We start from the raw sequence: 21,593 nt of genomic DNA, 5'->3' as shown, positions 1-21,593 counted from the left end.
ACGAAAAAAAAAAGACGACACTTTTACTTGGTCACTAGCGGTATGCAGGCTCCCTCTAGTGGTATGCGAAAGTATCGTTGCCTAAATACAGCTCAGTTGTATTTTACTTTTTAGCACAAGATATTTGCCTATCAATACAAATACAACATACAATAATAGAATACATATCCATTTTTAAGGAAGAGAAAAAAAGAAAAGAAAACTTATTTAGGTACATTTCTATGAGACATTTATTTTAATTTGTATTTAATGCATTAAATCCCTTCAAGTCTTAAATTCATGCAATTCAAGATTAAATTGTCAAAAGTGCTATTGTATCATTACTTTTGTTCTGTTCATGATCTCCCCCAAAAAGTCCAACATTTTCAAAACGTGCTTTGGCTAAAAAAAAAGTTAATATGTCCCGAACACACCGCACATTTTGTTCTTTCATTTGCAATCTGTCAAGAAATGCCGCCATCCTGTTAAAACATCAATAACAAACCAAAGACCAGCAATTCCCAGGCATCTCGGACGGGCCAACAACTTCTCATTTCTCATATTACACCAAATCTGTTGAGCAATAACAAAAGAGCAAAGAAAGAAATAATAACTAGAAATTGCAATGCCCTCAGATATTACACATGTGAATGCTGAGAGCTGCAGAAAAAGTTCAATACATTTTAATTGGAACAACAATGTCCCAATCAAGCTCATTTTGACTTTTGATTACGCTGAATCTGTTGAGCACACCATATGAGAAATTGCTTACATTTACAAAATCACTTCAGATGTGAAAACAAGAGTGTGTATTCCACCTCAAGGAATGGACACACAATGACTGGTCTGTTGTGTGCAGCTTGTTGCATATACTTTGAACATAATTGACCTGGTTCATGCTAGCTGGCCGCACATTCCTTCTTTCTCCTTTTATTCGTTCCTTTTCAAAGCATTAGGGCGAAGCCATGACACCAATTTGAGGTTCAGAGCGCTTAGGGATCTGAGATTTGCTCTGTCAATGACAAGAATCCAATGTACGTTTTAGGCTTCGGGTAACAGCTTGTACCTTAACCTGTACAAGTTAGGCGTCAAGAGCACAATTATGGGTTGCACCTCCATCCTCTGCAGCGACGTAAAAATCCATATCAGTCCTCACACCTTGCTACAGTATAGGAAATAAAAACACACACTTGCAAACTTTTGTGTGGGTTTTTTTTTTTTGTATCCTGATTGTGTGCATAATGTATGCCATTATTGTCAGGAGTTGGACTTCAGCCACTCAGTGAAAGAGGATTTGTCCGAGATGCTCCAAAGCTCTGAGAGTAACTTCTTCTTCCTTCTAGAGAAACAAATGAAAACAAACAATAGTTATTGTCGAAACACGTACACTGACAGCTGCAAGTTGTCAACTTCTGACCAACAGCTTGATCCCCCCCCACTCCCTCCGTGTGTGTCTTGTGCACTCAATGTGCTCTCACTCTGACAAAAGTACAAACATTTCATATAGGAAGGATTAGACTGATGAGGTAGTACGGCTGAGCGCATGTGTGTGTGTGCGTGCACACAATGGACATTTCATATGGTGAGGATTAGAACCTATGCAGTGATGAACTCCCCGCAGGCTGTCTGTCTGTTCCACAGCCTGTATTTGGACGCTGTTTCCCAACCTTTTATTGAGCCAAGGCATGACTTCAGATTTATTTATTTTTTCTCCCCAGTTTACGCTAATGCGGTGAAATCGAGGTACCACTGTCGATTCCGGTTTGGTGTCTGTGTTATGTCAAAAAACAAGATTGGACGACAAGCTCATTAAACGGGAGACTTTTTTTTGTCGTGATTGAATATCTTTAGTCAATTCTTCACATATGATGTACATTGTCAGATCACGTGACTTATCAAGATGGAGTTCAGTTGTTTATTTAGCACAATCGTTTCAATTGTCAAATTTATTAAACCTACAGAATAGTTAAGTAGTTTTAAACTAGCTCTCCAATTGCAGACAAACTTTGGTAGGAAGACGCCATTTTCTAGTGTGTAAATAATGATGCTACAACTTTTAACTCACAGAGGCAGCACTACTAGAAAGCCAATTTTCCATCACGTGGCGAAAAGAGTAGAATTTATGCAGATTTTGTGCAAAATGTCAGACAGAGCTACATGCAAGTCAAGGTTCCAAAAACTCACAATAGAATAGATTGACATCTGTAATGCGTGAGTTTTTTTTTTTTTTCAAGCTCCACAAATCTCTGGTCTGGTATTCCAGGAATACCGCATCCAATTTATAGTTGCCAATTGTCGGCGATGAAATCAGGTTCATTTGGGCGTTAACCCACGTTTGAAGGCACCGAAGCTGCTTGGCATTAATTCAATCTCACGACGCGCAGACTCACATGTCAGGTTCTATTAAAGCACCGATGAGGTGACTTTTTTTTTTTAAGCTTAAAGGGCTCGAATCTGCAATGTTTCCATACAGGTTCACAGCGGGGAGAAAGTGTGGCTTAGACGACAGATAACTAATTTTCACGAATCTGTATGCTTTTTACGAAAAACATTCCATATGAAAGATTTTGGATATAAATCAATAATAGTGTTCTCATCAAATGGAAAACTCCACACTCCTTGCCTCATTTGATCACAAGCCACTCGTGAAGCTCTGATTTTTCTTCCCCATTATGTCCAAAGTAGCACAGACCTTTTAGACTAACAAAGGCCTCGAGAAGTAAGGCGAAAAAAAAAAAAAAGAAGAACATTGATCCACTTTCTACAGCACGGTTGAAGTGGATCTCTTTCCACCTTTTCTACCAAATCACTCATTATTCATGAACGGACGTGACTGAAATGAGATTGAGATGCAGAAAAAGGGGGAAGGGAAGGTGGTTGGACTTTTTGGATCAACGTTCTTTGAGCAACAGTGTTTCTGATTGTGTGTTCACCTTCGAAAGTCGACGGCGTCCTCCAGCTCTCGGGCCTTGAGGGCCGCGGCTTGGAGTATTGACCCCGAGATATCAGCCAAGCGGGCGACATTGAGGCCGTAACTGCGGCCAGCCGCTCCTTCGCTTAACTGGTAGAGGAAAGTGATGAATTCAGGACAGAGCTCTTCATCTGCAAAAGACATCGTTCGGATCATCGTCAACAGCAATGCTGGAAATTCTAAAATGCCTATCCGTGTGTATAGGGACTACACATACCTCGTGTGTCGGTAGCTACATCGGGTTCATTGAGGATGAAGGACATGTGGTAGTTGGACACGTGTTGGGGGTACACCCGCTCTAGCTCACATAGTGGAGGGTAATGAGTGACAAAGAGGGTGAAAGACCTCACCTGCAATGGAGGAACAACATACGTAAGGCATAGCTTGTCCTCATTAACCTGTTTCATTTTTGGAGGAAATCAACTCAAAGGATAAAAAAAAAAAAATGCATACCCATGTTGAATTGTGGCTAAGATTGCTTTTACATGTTTCCATCTTATGCAAAGTCCGTTTGAAAAGTCTGCCTAAAAAAAGTCAATCCACGAGAATAAATTCACTTGCCGTAGTAACCCTGCCGATCTACTCAATAGCTTTACAAGCCGCTACCAACAAATTTGAATTTAAGATTTGACTGTTGTGCGTGACATGGAAATGTTTCAAGCAAATGCTTGATTGTTTATGTTGGATTTCTTGTTTTTACAACAATTCAATGTGTAAATCCAGCAAAAACACTTTCATAGCATATTTGTAGTAAGAAAAGAGCAAATTAAGTTGGAAGCCCAGAATTGTTCAAAATATCCAGATGTGAGGTGAACGATGACATTTATTGATTTAATTTATTTATTTATCTATCCACCCATGTATTTATCAATCTATTTATTTATTTATGTATTTACGTGGATGCGCATTGATGATTATCAAGTCTTTATTCGAGTGCAAGAGAGATGTGTAGGAGGGAAAAATAGGGATTTAGAAAATGGAATACACACAACAAATGGTAGGTGTGGTAACAATTATGTAACAGTCTGTCATGCTGAAGAACAAAGACTGTGAATTCATATCAAAACATTCTTTGAGGATTAATGCACCAATTGTTATTGTCACTCGTAATTATGACAGTATGGATGTTGTTGATTGATTGGACAGCATTACATACATGATTTAAATTAAATTTGGATTAGAACCCCCCCCCCCTTTTAATTCAGCCATCGTTAATAAGAATGAATCCTGAGGATGGAAACCAGTTGTACTGTGAAGAACCACAGACCCCGAACGACTCCGGGCCGAGCGAGCATGCTACCTCGCTCGGTGTGACAAAGGTCACGTCACTAGAAATACTGAACAAGATGAGCAGGGCGACGCCCACACTCTTCCAGGAAAGGCACACGGACGAACCTGCGCCCACGGTAACAGTGCACACACACTTGAAATCACTCCTGTCCACCTACATTGAAAGGTACAAACAAACGAAGCGTGGTGGCGACTCGTTGGCATCTGAATAATGGTCTGATTGGACGCTAATGGTCGCTTGTTGGCGGACCACCCCGGGGTGCGCTGACAGCCTCCTCAGTGGGAGACGCTGATGAAATTAAGAGTTGGAACGATTAGTGAAGTCGATTAGTTGATAGAAAGTTCATGAGATCACATTATTCATTCTGACAGCTCCAGTCTAGTACGTCACTCTCGTAATTCTTCATATAGCTTCACGTCTGATCCTGAGCAAAAGCCTCAAGGTGTCAACACAGAACCACCGGTAAACTTTTCTACCCAATTAAACACAGTGACACTTCCTTTCTGCTTTGCCAAACAATCGCCCGCTGAGGGTCGTTTGTGAGCTACAAAGTGGATAAGATTTGGTGTATGTGAGGATGTCGCTGACCCGCAACGCCGTTATCTTCTTTGGGTTCAACAATAAGGTGAGCAGCAGATGACCTTTGTTTTTTGTTTTGTGTTTTGGGGGGGGGGCTTGTTTTTGCAGTCCCCCGCAGGAAGAGCCGTCAGTTTGAGGCTTCATCATAAACTGGTGGGTGGGAGTCAATCGAGGAATTATGCACAGTGAGCTGACCCCACGTGACTTTATTAAAATATTAGCACGACAGGGCCGACAGACGAGATGTATCGATAATTGTGTCTTTACATTGATACTGTCAGAGAGGTTCAAATTAGATGTGTCCATTTTTTTAATTATTGTTATTAAATGCAGTTTGCAGTCGTCTACAGCTACACATCACCGCATGAATCCAAAATAATACAATGTATGGGTGGCCAAAGTATGGCCTGGGGGTCCAATAAGCATTTACATGATCAAAAGGTCTAACATTTGTTGTATTCATTCATAATTGAAAACTTTTTCAATGAACGTAGTTCTCCACATTCATGTTGAATTCCTTGAAGGTAATATCGAGTAACATCAATTCACCGCTGAAGACAGCAAAGAGTGAGTTGATGCTGTGAGTTGAATTTAGCAAAAAGCCGCGCCCGCTGTTTCATGTGAGGTGTGACCGGATCGGCCCATGAAAAACCAAGAGAGCAATGTGTGTAGCACCAAGCGTGGTGTGACGCTAATAGCGGGACCTGCTGCTCGTGTGAAAACACCAGCGAGTCTGATCGAGAGTCACGTCTGAGTCGGAGGCCGCTGTGAAGCGTTTTAGCACGGAGGAAACATCAACGAGAATCCTTTGAGTACGCCGGCTGCGACACACGACGACGCAAGACGTAGCAACTTGTAGCTTGCCGTGAGGTTTCTGCTTTTTCTCTTTTCAGCATCAAGGCTGTCTCATCCATGAGCGGTGTTATGAAAGCCATCTACATTCTTAACTACCTTGCCAGTGAATGCTGGGGGCAGGGAAAGGTGCGTTTCTATAACAACCAAGTCAAAAAAGGAAAAGTCTGAATTTGACGCGGGGAGGCATGTCTGGTGAGGAGGAAGAGGACATGACGGAGGAGGAGGAGTGGGAGCAAGAGCGCATGAAAGACAGTGTGGGTCTTCTTGTACCAAGAAGGGATGTCACTGAAAAGCCAAACTCCTTTTTGCTTGTTTTTCCTTTTATAGCCAGGACTCTCAAACAAATCAATGTTGTTATACAACAGGTGGTTAAAGAACCTGCATCAGCTCTATCCTGCTTTAGCCACATAAGGTTTGCGCACAATTACATAAATCACAAGACTAGGTCCCAAAAAATAATGAGAAAGTTTGTCCTTCAAGGGTGTCGAGTGGGAACGCAATTTATTTCAGAACGCAGGCCAACTTCTGGTTTATTCAAATTCTTCTTCAAGGTTTTAATGTAAATTTTGAAATATGCTGCTGCTGCTTTGAGATGAGTTTAATTCATTCACTGAGCACATCCGTAAGCACAAAACAAATCTCAAATCGTCCTTCCCCATTGAAATAAGCAGAAATGTCAATAATCTGTATAAGCCAAAAATTTTTAGTAACGATATTTTTTTAAGCAAGTAAAGCAAATCCATAATTTCATGGAACGTCAATTTTTAAAGGTGTTTTATGTTGAGTTAGTTTTTTCCCCAATGTCAGAAAAAAATCTGAACGACCGCTACATTCCCAAAACTCGAAAGTATCTCAAGGCACGACTGCATTCCAATTTATCAAGATGCACCTGAATTCTCCTTCTTCTGTCAGCGTGTCCCAGAAGAGCGAGCCACAAAAGCCCAAGAAAAAACAACAACAATTATCCACCCATAGTTAGTTCCAACGCTTGCTGAACCGAGGGCTCGTGAACTACGCTGAACGACTGCACAGTGGCTTTGGGCTTTTGTAGAAGGTTTTTCAGACTTGTTCCAAGTCTACTCACGACTATTGCATCAGGCACAAAAAAGTCATCCTCGACATGATTTGCTGCTGCTTTGTTCCCACAGAATCAAAGTCTTGTAATGAGACGAGACTCTTTTTGTATCCCCAAAAGAACAATCGATCCCCAAGGAGTGCTTATTCGATGTTAAGCACGATTATTGACGCGTCGCTACTCGTTCATTTGATGTACATATAGTACAATAATAAATAAATAAATACAAATAATAATAAAAAAACACTGATAGAAATAAATAAAACACTGGAACTACGTGTTTGCACAAGTGTGCACACCCTCATATAAATGAACCGATCACATTCAAATGTCAACGGTTACTATTTAAAGTGCCACATAAAGTTCTCCTGCTTTGAGGTTGAGGCTTTGGTTTTTACACTGTGATTTCAAACTATTGATATTTCCCTCCACCTTGACGCATCCTCAAAGCATGATGCTGCCACCACCATTCATGTATCAATGTGCTTATCAATTACGTAATGATTCAGAAGATGGGTTACCCAACTAATTTCTCCATGAGTCTTATTTGTTCACACCTTGTGGACACTGGACGCTTCCAACTTTGTGGATGGAAGACCTTTCATAGGTTGAGTATGGAAAAACAATCCCACCAAACACAATTTTTACAACACTGTGTAGCTTTTCCTTTTCAACTAATAGTTAAATACAGTACGGGTATAAATCACGGTAATAACAGCTGATATGAGCGCGCACAGTGAAGACGTATTTTATGGGCACAAAGGTGAGCCGCATGACATTCATTCTGATTATGTGCCTTTTTTTTTTTTTTTTTTAAAACCAATGAAAACGAGGCCCATTGCAGCGCGCCAACAAATTAGGCGCCAGTGGACTATTTTTGCCTCCTTTTCCACTGCAACAGGGTTAATAACATTATAGATCAAGCCTCACCATTATTTCTCTCCATTTTGAAGGGTTACCGCACTGACGAGGCATCCCTGTTGCCTCGTCTCTCTTTTCCCTTCAAAACAAACAATCACGAGCCGGCGGGGCACATAAGCCAGTGCGGTCAGAGGAGTACACGAAGATGCATTAACTTAAAGGTTCGTTGAACTTGGCTTTCACATGGCAATGCTTGTTGTAAAAAGACAAAGCACTGTTTAAGCAGAAGAAACAGAAACGAGGTCTCGCACTTACATCTCTGATGAAGTACTCAAGGGTAGCGTAGGCGATGGCGATGCCGTCATGTGTGCTGGTGCCCCGGCCCAGTTCATCCAAGATGACCAGGGAACGCTCGGTCGCGTGGGAAATAATCTCAGAAGCTTCGGTTAACTCTTCCATGAAGGTACTGCGCCCTTTGTAGATGTTGTCCGAGGCTCCCATTCTGATCATCAGGTACAAGGAAGAGGAAATCAAAGTCAGTCCATCCACCCATCCATCCATCCATCCATCCATCCATCCATCCATCCATCCATCCATCCATCCATCCATCCATCCATCCATCCATCCATCCATCCATCCATCCATCCATCCATCCATCCATCCATCCATCCATCCATCCATCCATCCATCCATCCATCCATCCATCCATCCATCCATCCATCCATCCATCCATCCATCCATCCATCCATCCACCAGAACATCCATCCAGAACATCCATCCAGAACATCCATCCATCCAGTCATCCATCCAGAACATTTAAACTTTCATCCACAAGATGGCAGAAGGTTTTTTCAAAGGATGCCCTCAAAGAACCAATGAGGAGTATAGTTTGAGTAATTCATGAGATATTCCTGAATTCCAAAGTATCACCTTCAAGTGTGTCTTTGCACCTGCCTTCATTGTCCTTGAACATCATACCTTGCAATGAACTGTGCAACCATGTCGCCATGGTTACGCCACACGTTATATAGAAGAGGGGCGTGGCAGGCATGCAGCTGCATTACATGAGCTCATTTACAACAGTGTGTCCGTGCATGCCTGAGACTCGACCGAAATTATGGCCCATCTATAGTTTGCGCGTGCGTGGTAGGAAGAACGGGTACAATGGTTGCGAGGTGTTCCCGCACACGCGTCTGTCTACAGGCGAGAGGGCGCGCGCTGAGAGCATCCAGCTGGAGCTCCTCCTTCCCGCCAAAAACACAGATTGTGAAAACAGACTCCGCTGATCCCCATATTGCTGAATAAACTTTACATTGTCGTGATTTTTTGTCGTAATTATGACGCTTATAATGAATGAATTATTGCAAATCATTTCTTCATTCAAACAAACATCCACCATTGAAGTTCAACCCACTATTTCAAAGCGCATTCACGGCGTTACGAAGCTTCACACCATTTTTGTCAGCTCTTTCGACTCGACTCCGACGTGCGAGAGGCGTTTCCTGCGCCGTGGCTGATTTTAGAAGCGAACATGCTGTGAAAAGGCCCGAGCGGACATGTGTGCCGCCTACAAAGAGGAACAGGCGGTCTGTAAACTATTCCAAAGCCAGGATGCAACACTGCGCAACAGATGACCACGAGACAAACCGATGACGATGTCACATACACGCCATCGCCGCTGGTTGGCGACGGGACCTGTTCAAAAGCCGCTTTCTCTGTTTCCATGACAACCGTGGACAGATGCAGGGCTGCGCTTTGTAACCTTCAGAACTTAATGCAGACCAGACTGCACACAAAACAGCTGCAAGCATCCTACTGGATTCATGCAGAGCAACTTCTTTCTGTACGGGAAAAATAAGAGCGCGATGGGGAAAAGAAAATTTTCCAAGCTGCTGTGCCGCTTTGAAAAGCTCATTGATAATCAATCACGGGGATCATCTCAGACGGGGTAGCCCATTAGACACCCACGTAGCATTTCATTACCCCCGCCAAAGTCTTCTCATTCCAATCCACTTCTATCGTCTCTTCCCACCACATCCGTCTCTCGTTCACTTATTAGAGCAGAAAACTCACCAAATGAAACGACAATATTACACATAATAGATGCAGCGGAGGGATTTGGGTGGGTGTTTATTATCCATATAAACTTTCCTCTGTCCCAATTAGAAACTGATAGGTTGATAAAAGCTATTGGGAGGTGAAGACAGGACAGCGCTCTTCTCTCAGGGGACACTAATTAGCTCTTAGATGCATTTTTCTAGTAGACAGGAAAGATTAACCTTCAACTCAATGAAATCCCTTGGCTGAACAACCCCAGCCCACTCAAACACAGGCATGACTTCAAGTGCACAATAACTGCTTTTAAAATGAAAACTTTAAGACAACTAATCCGTTTGATTGTCCGTCCATCCATCCATCGTGTCGATTTCCCCCCCCAAAATGTCCAATATGTACCAACAGCAGGTTTTTATTGCTTTCTGTCACATTTCGCCCTGATAATCTTAAAGTCTCCTCACTGGCCTAAGGAGCACACGCAATAACCACATTACTCAAAAATAAAGCCTAAAACAACCCAAAAGTGTATCTCGCAAGGATACCATCACACGCACTCGCCCGGGGTGTGCTGACCGAGTTTTTAGCTCCCACTGGGTTAATTCATAAGAACGTGCTTAAAGCTACAAAAAAAAAGACCATTACATACATCTGCAAGCCATTATGTCTAATCACAGAGTGCAACGTGGCCACAAATACGGAGAGAATACAGTACAGTGAGGAGTGGAAAGTGCACTGAGAAAAAGCTCTCCAACCAACAAAGACGTATTGTATCGTCCGCGAGCTCCCGGCACAACACGGAGCCTAACCGTGCTTCATCTGCTTTGTGGCGAAGGACACAGCGAGATTACCGCGGATTAGTCTGTACTGTCACGCCTAAAAATACACTCCACACGATGATGGTACTTGGTGACAGATTATCTTTTGTTTTTTTATTCTTTCTTTACTTTTTTTTTTTCCCTCGAGGTTGCCAGACAGACTTGTCACATGCAATTACTCTAATAAGAAATAACAGACCTCCCGTGTTGTCATGGCAACTGTCCATCAATACAGAAGAAATACTGTCATTTGCGATGTCGCTGACATGAACGCTCATCGCTTACAAGGGCAATCGAGTGGAATCGAACCTAACGTTTTTATTACCGCCGCTAATTTTGCAACACAAATGTGTTTTTGAGTGTGTGCAGGACGACTCAAAAACATCTGGTCCAGAAATTTGGTCCAAAAGTGTGAATCAGGATATGCAATTTTGCTCAACACTCTGATTAGAGGTCAGTCTATTTGTCCAAAGGTGTGAAATATTTTCCACTAGACTTGCTCTTACCTCGTGTAAATGCCATCCAAAATGGCCAAATGGGCCTCAGAACTCGGTACGTAGGAGCCCATTTGGGCCATAATACAGATCAGGGCCACCTGGCGGATATAGGAGCTCTTCCCCCCCATGTTAGGGCCAGTGATGATCATTGCTCTTTTTCCATCAGCCTGCAGTGAGATAGACGTGAGCAGTTGTAACAAAGGGCTTGGGAGCGATTTACAGTAAAAAGATATTTGGATGCTGAGGAGGTGGGTGGACTTGAAGCTTTGACTTGTTACAACAGAAACCCACTCAAAGTGTGCTTGTGCTGTTAATGCACACAAGTGTGTGTGCGTGCGTGTAGTACCTGAAGTTGTACATGATTGGGCACGTACTGGCTGTGGTCTCCCATGAGTAGGTCTATGGCAGGGTGTCTGCCATTTTTTATCATAATCTGACGCTTACTGTCGGACACTTCTGGCCTGCAACAGGAGATAAGAAAAAGCTGCAGATAAAGAAATAATATGTTTGGTCTTCAGGAAACAAAGGAAGAGAAGAATGAATCGTATGGAAAATCAAGCTAAGAGAGAGGAAGTAGATGATGATGAGCAGGGGCCCCAGGATGGAGCCCTGGGAGACACCTGGAATAACTGGGGAAGTATTCAATATAAATTAAGCCATAAAGTGTGGAGTGAGTTTGAACCATTTTTTTTATAGAGGTGAAAGATGCAATTTTATATACTGATGGAATAATAATAATGGAATCCAAAATGCCATTTTTTTTTAGAGTTTTTTTTTTTTTCTACAGTGCAAATATGTTTGCAATACATTACATTTGAATCTTTGCTTTTTTTTTCCAACGTGTGAATTGGGAGTGCAGCAACGACCAATTTTTCTTTTGACGACTCTCATTAATTGGGTAGTTTTCGGATATATTGTCCTGGTCGTCGGTGTGCTTATGCGTGCGTGTGAGAAATGTTGGCATTCTGGTTGAGCACACTGCTGAGTCCAATGCACACACCCACGCACCGCCTGCCCGAGATTATAGGACACGACACAGAAAACTTGGATCCTCATACTGTCCACTGATACATATTCCAACAATTCAAACACACACTCATACACATACGAGCAAGACAGAGTAAAATGACATGAGGACAGCCATCACCTGCAATGGTCCCCATGTTTGGCTACCTCGGCCAATGAGAAGAGACAGTCCATGGTTGCTAGGTGACGAATAGCCCTTTTCATGGTGTGATAGTGCTCCCCAAACTGACTGCAAGAGAGCAAGGAAAGATTCGCAAATTACCAGAAATGCATAATTGTATTCTCAGCAGATGACACCACTGGTGCATTTGTACGGAACAAGAATGTGACAGGCGACACTTTTGACACTCCAAGCTGTGTTTATCATGAGCAGTCTATGAGCCGGTGTGTGTGCGTGCGAGTGTGTGTGCGTCGTACTCCATAAAAGCGGTCCACTCCCTCTGGCAGTCCAGCAGCAGCTGCTCACGGAGCTGTAGCAGCTTCTTGAGACGCTCCACCACAAAGGGAGAGTGATACCTGCCGACTGCTTTGGTGCTGCGCAGCAAAGGGAAATGACGTTAAATGAAGTTTGTTTTGGCATTTCCTGAAAAGAAGTGATTTGGGAGACATGTACGAACGAGTATTCCGCATGACAGTGATGTATTGCTGAATAGTTACGGTTTTGTTAGTAAACAAAGCCAGACTTGCAATGCACGTTACATTCTTGCAAATTTGGACTCTTGTGAGAATGAAAAGTCTTTATAAGGCAGTTGAGACGTCTTAATTTTGCAATAAGTAAATAAACAACAGCTGAAAAAAAGATCAATTAAAATATCAAAGTATTTATCTATCTTTGTTTCCCTTGAAACATTACTAAAAAAAATAATTGGAGACGTTCAGGGCTGCAGCTACCGAATATTTTGAAATCTGGCTCAATAGGAACTCCAAATTTTGTCAGCATCGTAACGTGCAGTCATTTCCACCTGTTAAATCGCTTTTTAAAAAGTAGCTGCTGATTGCTAGCCACTAGACGCTAACATATTAGACAAAGTCCACATAATTAGATTTATTTTGGGGTTGGCCTTCCAACCGCATTGGAGGTGCATTTCCATTATGCATAGCATGAATAATTGTTAATTATTACACCCACAAAAAAAAAAAAAAATACTGCATTTTATACCCTGAGAAGGTCGTTTTCCCGCTCTTCATTAGAAAACAAAGCAGTTCAGTCTTTTTCTAAGCCTGCGTTGCAGCTCACCTGCTGACTTTATTCCAGTCACGAGGAACAATGGACGACTGCGAGTTCTTCACCTCGATCAGAAACTGTCAGAGGAGGAAACAGACGAAGTCATTGTTTTTGACTTGCCTTGCCACTCAGGCAGCTTCAGTAGGCGCACCTCCTGTCCTGCCACAGTGGTATAGTCAAGGCTGGGGGCCTTCAAGACAATTCGAACATGTTTGCGATGGTCCTGAATCTCTTGTAGAACTTCCTGGATTTGCTCTCTTCTTTCCCGCAGCACCGGGAAGCCGGACAGATCACAGAAGATCTCTGTCTTATTCCCGCACCTGCACCATGTTACAATGACAAATTCACCCGATCCTCTCCTCAATTTCTTCTTTCCCCTTAAAAGACTAACCTGGCCGCCTTCTCGTTAAGCACACTGAGGAAGCCGTGGGCCGGGGCCAGCAGCTCCGGGATGTCCACGAGGAGTCCTCGAATGAGCTCAGAGCGGATCTGCGCTCTGATAGCCGGCAGCAGGGCTTGCAGTTCCAGCGACAGTCGACAAAGGCTGCTGATGATGATGTAGAATTCCTGCGTGGATGCCTAAAGCGCATTTTACACACTTTCATTTCTTCACAATGACTTTTCACCGACTGTTATGCTGAACGACAACAAGATTAGCACACAAAATCGGAAAAGCTTAATCGACATATGACCAAGCCAGTAAAATAATATTGCAACAACACGAAATGTAATCATTACATTGCAATTTGTGCTGTAGCTCTAAAGACCAAACCTGTGATCAGTTTAGATCCAAAGTATTGATTTATCAATGCACAGCACGGGCATGCCTCTTGGGAAGCGAGGCTATTGCACTTTATGATTCCCATTAGTGGAATTGCAGTGGACTTGTGCGTCATAAAGGGTTAATGAGAGTCAAAGTGGGACAAAGCTTTCTGGTATTAATCACACAGTGGCGCTTTATAGGTTCCCTCATATCAGCAACCCCCTGGATTGGTTCTTCTTGGAACATGTAAAGCATTGGTAGACCCTCATGAGCAGAGCCAGGGAAACAAGCCATTACACAATTTATCTACAGAGGGCCCACATTACAATGAGGGTAGATGTTTGTGAGTCCATATGTGTGTGTTTGTTGAGTGACATTTATGTTGTTTTTGTCTATATGAAGAGTTCAACACGCAAATGATGGTGGAGACCCTCTGACATTTGAAAGAATGAGTCGGGCGGGACATGAAATTGTGTGAGACTTTCTGTTTCTCTTCAGTCAACTGTGTGAAGATTTCCAAATGTGCAGAAATAAAAGGAGGACGCAAAAAATGGTCACTTATATATCATTGGTTACCTTTTGGTTGAATATGCTGCACATTCCTCTTTCCAGATCAGGCAAATGATTCAGGAGGGATCTTGTGGTGTTTAATGTGAGCGAATCAGACTCGAGGATCTCTTGCACTGCATCCTGACGCTCCCAAATGGACCTTGAGGTCCAAACAAAATACGTATAGGGGACATATTAGTAACGGTCCTTCCGTCGATGCAATGCGTCACATTCAGATCCGTCAACGATTTCTTCCAATTCCAACATGTTACAAGAAAAATGGAAATTCAAAGTCATTGAAGCAACATCACAAATAATCATGATGTGTTGGTGGCTTTCATGCATTGTTATGGAATTAAAGAATGTCATCTGGGATTTATTGATGTTGAAATTATTCCGTGGCGCTGTGTGCATAGAATAAGAGTACTGTTTATCCCATCGTTAATCCCTCCACACACGCACAAACATATGAATGAATGAATTGGAAAAATGACAGCCCATTATTCGTGAGAGGTTGTTTGAGGCAAAGAGTTTTATTTCTACCTGCATATTTATCTAGTGTATCTATTGCCAATGGGTAATACTCTAGTGTTGGAATAAATGTAAATCTATTTTTGAGCCAAAACGGAGACGTGGTTATTTGCGACTAGGGCTTGAATTAATTTCTTTTCAATTCTATTCTTTTAAAAAGTAAAAAAAATCAGTGGCACAGTAAACTAGTGGTCTTCACATCCACGTTTGGGATTGCTTTTTTTTTTTTTTCTTCCCCTCTTGTCACTACTGTTGTACTTTTTCAAAACATGACTTTAAAGAGGCTAAAATGGCTTTTCGGTTCGAGTCAGGTTTTAGTACCAGCTGTTGCTTTGGCAGGTGCGAGAAGCCGTTTGCTTACCGTGATTCTGTGAGCGGACGAATCACCCACTTCCTCATTAGCCTCCTCCCAAACGGAGTGCGCGTGTGGTCCAGCACCCACAGAAGACTGCCCCTCACACCACCATCTGTCTGTTTTGGAGCACACAAGACAACTGTAATGTGACACACAATGAATAGTAATTGTAGAGAAAGGACTGGAACTCGGATCAAAATTGTCTACGTGATGTCTGACATTCTGCGTGCTCCACAGGTGTCGTGCTGAACCTTTGAGCCGTCGCCCACGCAAGCCTAACTTGTCACCGAGCAATTTGCCGGGAACTGAGAAGCACTTTAAGTCAGTCGCTAAACCATTAGCATCCACAGCGCAATGAGGAGGGAAAGCAAATTTTGTTGTACTAAAAAAAAAAATAAATAAATAAATAAATAAATGCCTATATTCAAAACGAGGTCAAGTTCTACGAAATTGTTCATATACAGTCGCGTACACCAAAATAAAAACAAAAACACACACCTATTAATAACTTATTGGGTCTTTAATGTATCTTAACTACTATACAAACAAAGGAAAGAAAAATAAATCACCTGATTGGTAAGGATTTCCAGGTTCCTGATGGTGGCGGCACTGAGGATCATTCCCTGGGACTCACCACTTAAATGTTGGAAGGAGCTGCATGGAAGTACAAAACGTCATCCCACTATATAACAAAAGCACAATTATGCCCGCTTTCTAAGGATGGCTTCATGCAGAGAGTCCTTAGCTGAAGACCAAATGGACAGCAAAAAAGGAAGAAAGCTCGCCGAAGTTTCGACATACGTGTGGGTCTGCTGTATACCTTTGACTTCTAAGCACTCTCTCCAAGTTGAACTCTTGAAGGTACTGGATTAGAGGACCCAGACAGCAGATCACCGGACTCTCCAATGATGCCACACGAGATAGAGCGTGACAGCCTGGACAACACAAACGCATTGGGGGATGTGTTGATATTTGTCAATGATTTAATCCCACTTGAAATATTAAGCATAAAATGGAAATTTGCTGTGATAAGGATTATTCTGAATAGGTTATTTGGTGACACAGGTCTTCTACTATAGTGGATTTCTCCAGCAAATGGGGAAACATCAAGGAGTGATCTTCTCGTCTCAGTTCAAAACATTTCTACTTCCCCTGCCTCACGACGTTGTCCTTGATGGAATTTCTGCTGGCTTTTAAGGTTTTGTTTTCTAAATAAAACAATCAAAAGATGTGATAATGATGAAACACATACACACACCTTCAACTTGGTTGTGGCAATAAAATTCAGTGACTGTGTTCATTGCGGAGGCAAACTCAAAGTGGGCGCTGTCTCTCTTCTCAACTCGCACCTTGTCGTCAGCCTGAGCACTGCGAGGAATAAAAAGCAAGTGTCATTTTCCCACCAAATAAAAGGAAAAAACAAAAACACTGTTCGGGACGTCTTTTCTTCCACTCGCACACATAAGCGGCATATCCGCTGCTCCGACACTCATTCATTCATGCTGCAATGCTGCTTTCAAGGACTTGCCAACTGTGTCCAATCTGCTGTTGCCAAGGCAACCGAGGCAAACATGTGGCTATGAATGTGACATGTGGCTATGAATGTGGTTTTTGTTTTCTAATACACACAAGCACACACAGACACACACTCAAGCTATGGCTCATCAAGTTTGATGCTGGTCACACTGGGAGTAACAATATTATTGTTCCAGTAAGCGCCATAAATCATTTAGGTCGTCGTTTCAAATCAAATGATGAAATGGTTTAAACGTTTTTTTTTAATTAATTATTATTATTGATCTTTTTGTTATTTATTAATATCAAGCTATATTGTCTATCTGTTTATCTATCTGTGTGTGTCTATCTGAGTTGGAGGTTAATGATGGCTTAATGGCAACTCAAAATTAAGAGAGAACAGTTGTTTGGAAAAGCCTGACCCAGTGAGATTTTTCACTTGCTCAAATTCCCCTCGCAAACCCGACTCGTGTCGAGTGAAGCCGCTCATCTTGCACCCAGGTACCAACCAATCACCTGAGGGCTCATTACCTAACTCTCTACGGACATGCACGCCTGGTTGCCAGGGGGCCCGCTGCCACCACACAGACCCCGGGGGAGGTCAAAGTGCTTGGTTGGAAAACTCGATGAACGGGGAACCCAGGTTGAGCTGATTTTTAATCAATCGATATAATAACGGAGATTTGATTTCCAACGGTGACTCGACTCGATTGAAAGATCCAATTCATTCACAATTTTGAATGACCACCCCAAAGGCACAAAGCAAAACACAAATGAGCGTGAAGAATGACACATGTGCACCAGGTAGGAGGACAGAAGCAGAAAGCGGCAGACGGCCTTCTACTTATCCAATCAACTTCATCTAATCGAATTCACTTGACTCCCTTTCATTCTGTCCTTTCATTTTCATTTGTGCGTAATGCAATGAGAGAAAGCCCCGAGAGGGAGTCAGGGCTTATCTTTTAGCTTTAGCACAACGCTAAAGGCAGCGCATTTTAATATGAATCTTTCACATGATAGAATTGGATAATTGGATGAATGTGTTTGGGTGAGCAGTTTCCATTGTAGTTTACCCATATTCAAAAAACTTGCATGATGGGTTAACTCAAGACTCTAAAATGTCTGAAACTGGTTATTTCGTCTATACGAGCGCGGCCACTGACTAGCCACCATTGCAAAATCAGCTGGAATAGACTCCAACTCAACCGCGACCCTTAAGAAGACAAGAATTTGGAGAACATAGTAAGCCTCGTGAAAAATAAATTAGTGTGTAGTTAAAAAAAAAAAAGCCCACTACGCCCCCTGGTGGATACCTGGCATTGGTAATGCTCTGCAATAGTTTCTGGGTCTGCGCTGAGAGGTCAGAGGGCACCAGGATTTCCACAGGGTTTAGCATCAAGATACGGCTCTCCAATTCGGAACGAGACTGACCGTCAGGGAAACAATCGAGCTGGACCTCTCCAGTCCCGGGCTGAACTGCCTGCACCCACAAATGACATACAGATGAACTATTTAACATTGCTGCTTTTTGTTCCTCAATGAATGGATTTGACAGAAGTAGCATTAACTAAAGAGCCAAAGAACAACCAAGCAAGACAAAGTAATGCCTGCAGAGATGAGATTAGAAAGTGTTCCAGTCAACGTACCACCAGGCCCACAGTGAGCTGCTTCTTCAACTTGTCCCAGCTCTCACTGACACACAGCAGGATGCTGTCAGGAGGCTCCGACAAGACATCGTGGCTCCCGCCCTCGTTCACGTCGTCTGGACTGCACACCGGGTAGATGTCTCAGTGGACTGTTGAGGACGATAATGCTAGAGAAATGCAGTGCTACAAACACACACTTTCTGTGCTTAATGGCCACAGTTGTATTTGAAATAACAAAAGCCAGGTCGTTTTTATGACCAACAACATCAAATATGTCAACGTTTTATTCCAATGCTACTATAATTGTATTATGGAATCTCTGTTATACTTAATTACATTTAAATGGAAAACTAAACTGTAAAATTTTGATTAGTTCCAATAAATCAGTTCACCCATTATTAAATGCGAAAAAGGAATGGAAAAAAAAATATTGTAACAAATTTCAAGAAAGAAAGCTAAGTTAATCACAATACCAGAAACTCCTTGTCTAAATAATAATCATTAACACGAACAATAATAATAATAAAACCTCAGCGACTCATTGATCTTGCACTAGCAAATATTTCGGGTTTGAAAAAGGATACCCTCCCCCACCAACGTGGACTTGGTGTACAGAGCCGTGAGTCGCCGTGTAAACAGAGTGTTCTTATTGGCCCCTGACGCTTTGATGGCTGAAGTCTCAGTCTGCTTGACGACACCCACCTGAGCAGGAAAAGACAACAAAACCGTCTTTAAAATGAAATGCATTGGGGATTTCCCCCCCCCCCCCCAAAAAAAAACCCTGATATACCTTGTGACCGTGGGACACAAGCCGCCTGATGTGAACAAACAATCGGTGTGTGGGGATGCTGCACGTCATAAAATTATGGTCCAGGTGACAGAAGATATTCAGTACCTTTGCTGCAATCTGACAACACACACACATTAAATTTCCTTTATGAGCTTTGTTAGGATAAATCCAAGAGTGACTCCTCACCTCAGCATCATCTCCAAAGAACCTATACTTGTACCCACACTCCACAGCCAACAAGGCGTCCTTGTGTTGCTCTTTCAGCTGGATGACCTGCTGCTCCAGAGGAGTATATACGCTCTTCGAGCGTCGGCACAGGGGACTTGTTGGGATCGGCATTCTTCTAGTATTCTGTCCTTCTTTGCCAGCTGCCTTGGCAAACTGAGAGAAGCGGAACATCTGCAAGATGCAGTGAAAAACGGACACAGTCGCTGAACACGCAAATACATAATGTTTCTATCATGACCATACTCTGCTGTTGGGTACCTGCGTTGAGGCCTGCTCATCTCCAGCGTCTTCTGTGAGCTGGTCGTTGTGGTTGTCAATGATGTTGTGTTGACTTTTGGCATCAGCAGAAAATCCACAACTCTCACTGCAGGCCTTCTTGAAACCAGTCACAATATCTCGACTCTCGCCACTGGGTGCCACAGTCGTGCAGGTGAAGCCTCTCAGCTTCTCCAAGGTCGAAGGGCATAAACCCACCGGATCTCGGCTGAATGGCAACTTTTGTTCTGAACAAACGATAATCATAGCATTGTTGAAATTAGTGTGGTCACGATAACAAAATTCTGAACTGGATAACATAATTATAGTGATGATGGCAAAAATATAACACAATAATAAAAGCAGATGGCTATATTTTGTATTTTTAATATTTCAAAATATTAGGCAACAGAGGCTAATCAATTCTTATATATACAGTATGAGACATCACATTAAAGTTTAATGTAATTTATTATTATATAGTTTGGGGGGGAACAAAATCATTTCAATAGGCTTCATTTTTTTATATTTTACGGCCAATGAACCATGAACTAATATGTTATCTACTTCAATTATAAACACTGACTTGCATCCTGTTAAGATCTCACTACTGCAACTCTACCAAACAAAGGTGGCGGAAACATGAATGGATAAATGGCCTCAACTACAGAGGCGCTCTAATCACCTCTCTGAGCGGATTCAGTGCCCAGGCCTCCGTCGTCCTCCTGCAGGGAAAGCCTGGCTTGTTTGGAAAGCAGCTCAGCGTCATGGTGGAGGGACTGGGAGGCACGCTTCTGTGCGGCAGACAAACCAAATACAGTGATCCCTCGCTACTTCGCGTTTCGTTTATCGCGGCTTCACTACATCGCAGATTTTTTTTCCAAATGAACAAAACATTTCAAAGTCAAAATAAAACTTCTAAATTGAGGAAACGTGCCTAACCTTTAGGAAAATGCTCGAAATGTTCCTTTAGAAGTCCGTTTTCGTGTGTTAGCACGATCGTGAATTGTACTTTGCGGATTTCACTTTTCGCGGGTGGGTTTTGGAACCAATTATCCGCGATAAACGAGGGATTACTTTACATGAGTGACCATGATGGTTAGGGTCTGCAGCGATTTGCACACATTTGATAAACATCTCCGGTTACATGATGCAGTTTAATGCTAGCGATGGTATTAAGAGCTGGATGAAGTTAATCCCAAGTGCACATTCCGTCACTGTGTTGGTGACCTCACCTTGCTTTTCTGGAGATTACAATCCCTTTGCGTTTTTGCCCCGCCGCCGGTTCCGCTGCTCAGACTCCCGAAATACTTGCTAATGGACGCCTGAGAGGCACACGACTTTTTCAGAGCTTTGGGCATCCTAACTACCACTTGTTACTTTGACTTAGTCCATGAGTTTTTATTGTGTTGACAAGTTGTGCTGACAGAATGTTGCAGGAAAGCTCCGGAATCTTTTTTTTTTAAACACAGCGTCGCGCGCGATGACCTCACAGTCGCGCTGATGACGAAAACCTCATAACATTTTCATTTCCTGTTAAGGGTTCTCAATATTACGTCACACTTGACTGATAGTTTTTAAATAATATATTCGAATTTGAATGAGTTTTTTTTTTCTTTACGTCCTTGAAGATGATCTGAAATACCTTTTAGTAGTAGATATATACACAGTAACATTGCCTTAATTTTGAAAAGATGTACGGGATAATTGTTTGAGATGACCACGAGAAAGT

The 21,593-nt window shown here is 42.4% G+C and overlaps 1 protein-coding gene across 2 annotated transcripts; it reads right to left on the bottom strand.

The window, feature by feature from the left end:
* Nucleotides 1-21: 21 nt before the first annotated feature.
* On the bottom strand, nucleotides 22-21,354 carry msh3 (mutS homolog 3 (E. coli)). Of its 2 annotated transcripts, none has more exons than XM_049762813.2 (24): nucleotides 21,097-21,354; nucleotides 20,547-20,655; nucleotides 19,865-20,109; nucleotides 19,565-19,777; nucleotides 19,379-19,495; nucleotides 19,173-19,290; nucleotides 18,589-18,728; nucleotides 18,256-18,422; nucleotides 16,686-16,795; nucleotides 16,248-16,362; nucleotides 15,997-16,081; nucleotides 15,434-15,543; nucleotides 14,569-14,701; nucleotides 13,621-13,808; nucleotides 13,381-13,549; nucleotides 13,242-13,306; nucleotides 12,422-12,538; nucleotides 12,126-12,233; nucleotides 11,325-11,439; nucleotides 10,988-11,145; nucleotides 7,927-8,113; nucleotides 3,168-3,300; nucleotides 2,913-3,081; nucleotides 22-1,318 (listed from the first exon to the last, which is right to left on the bottom strand). In XM_049762813.2, the coding sequence occupies exons 1-24, from the start codon at nucleotides 21,220-21,222 to the stop codon at nucleotides 1,237-1,239; spliced, it is 3,279 nt and encodes a 1,092-aa protein (XP_049618770.1). In that variant the 5' UTR covers nucleotides 21,223-21,354; the 3' UTR covers nucleotides 22-1,236. The 2 variants fall into 2 exon arrangements, with proteins under 2 accessions (XP_049618770.1, XP_049618771.1); XM_049762814.2 differs by having other exon boundaries at nucleotides 20,547-20,652.
* Nucleotides 21,355-21,593: the final 239 nt, after the last annotated feature.

The sequence above is a fragment of the Syngnathus scovelli genome, chromosome 3 (assembly GCF_024217435.2).
Source record: "Syngnathus scovelli strain Florida chromosome 3, RoL_Ssco_1.2, whole genome shotgun sequence".
In the NCBI taxonomy this organism is placed as follows: domain Eukaryota; kingdom Metazoa; phylum Chordata; class Actinopteri; order Syngnathiformes; family Syngnathidae; genus Syngnathus; species Syngnathus scovelli.
This window is presented reverse-complemented; position numbering and strand designations above follow the sequence as displayed.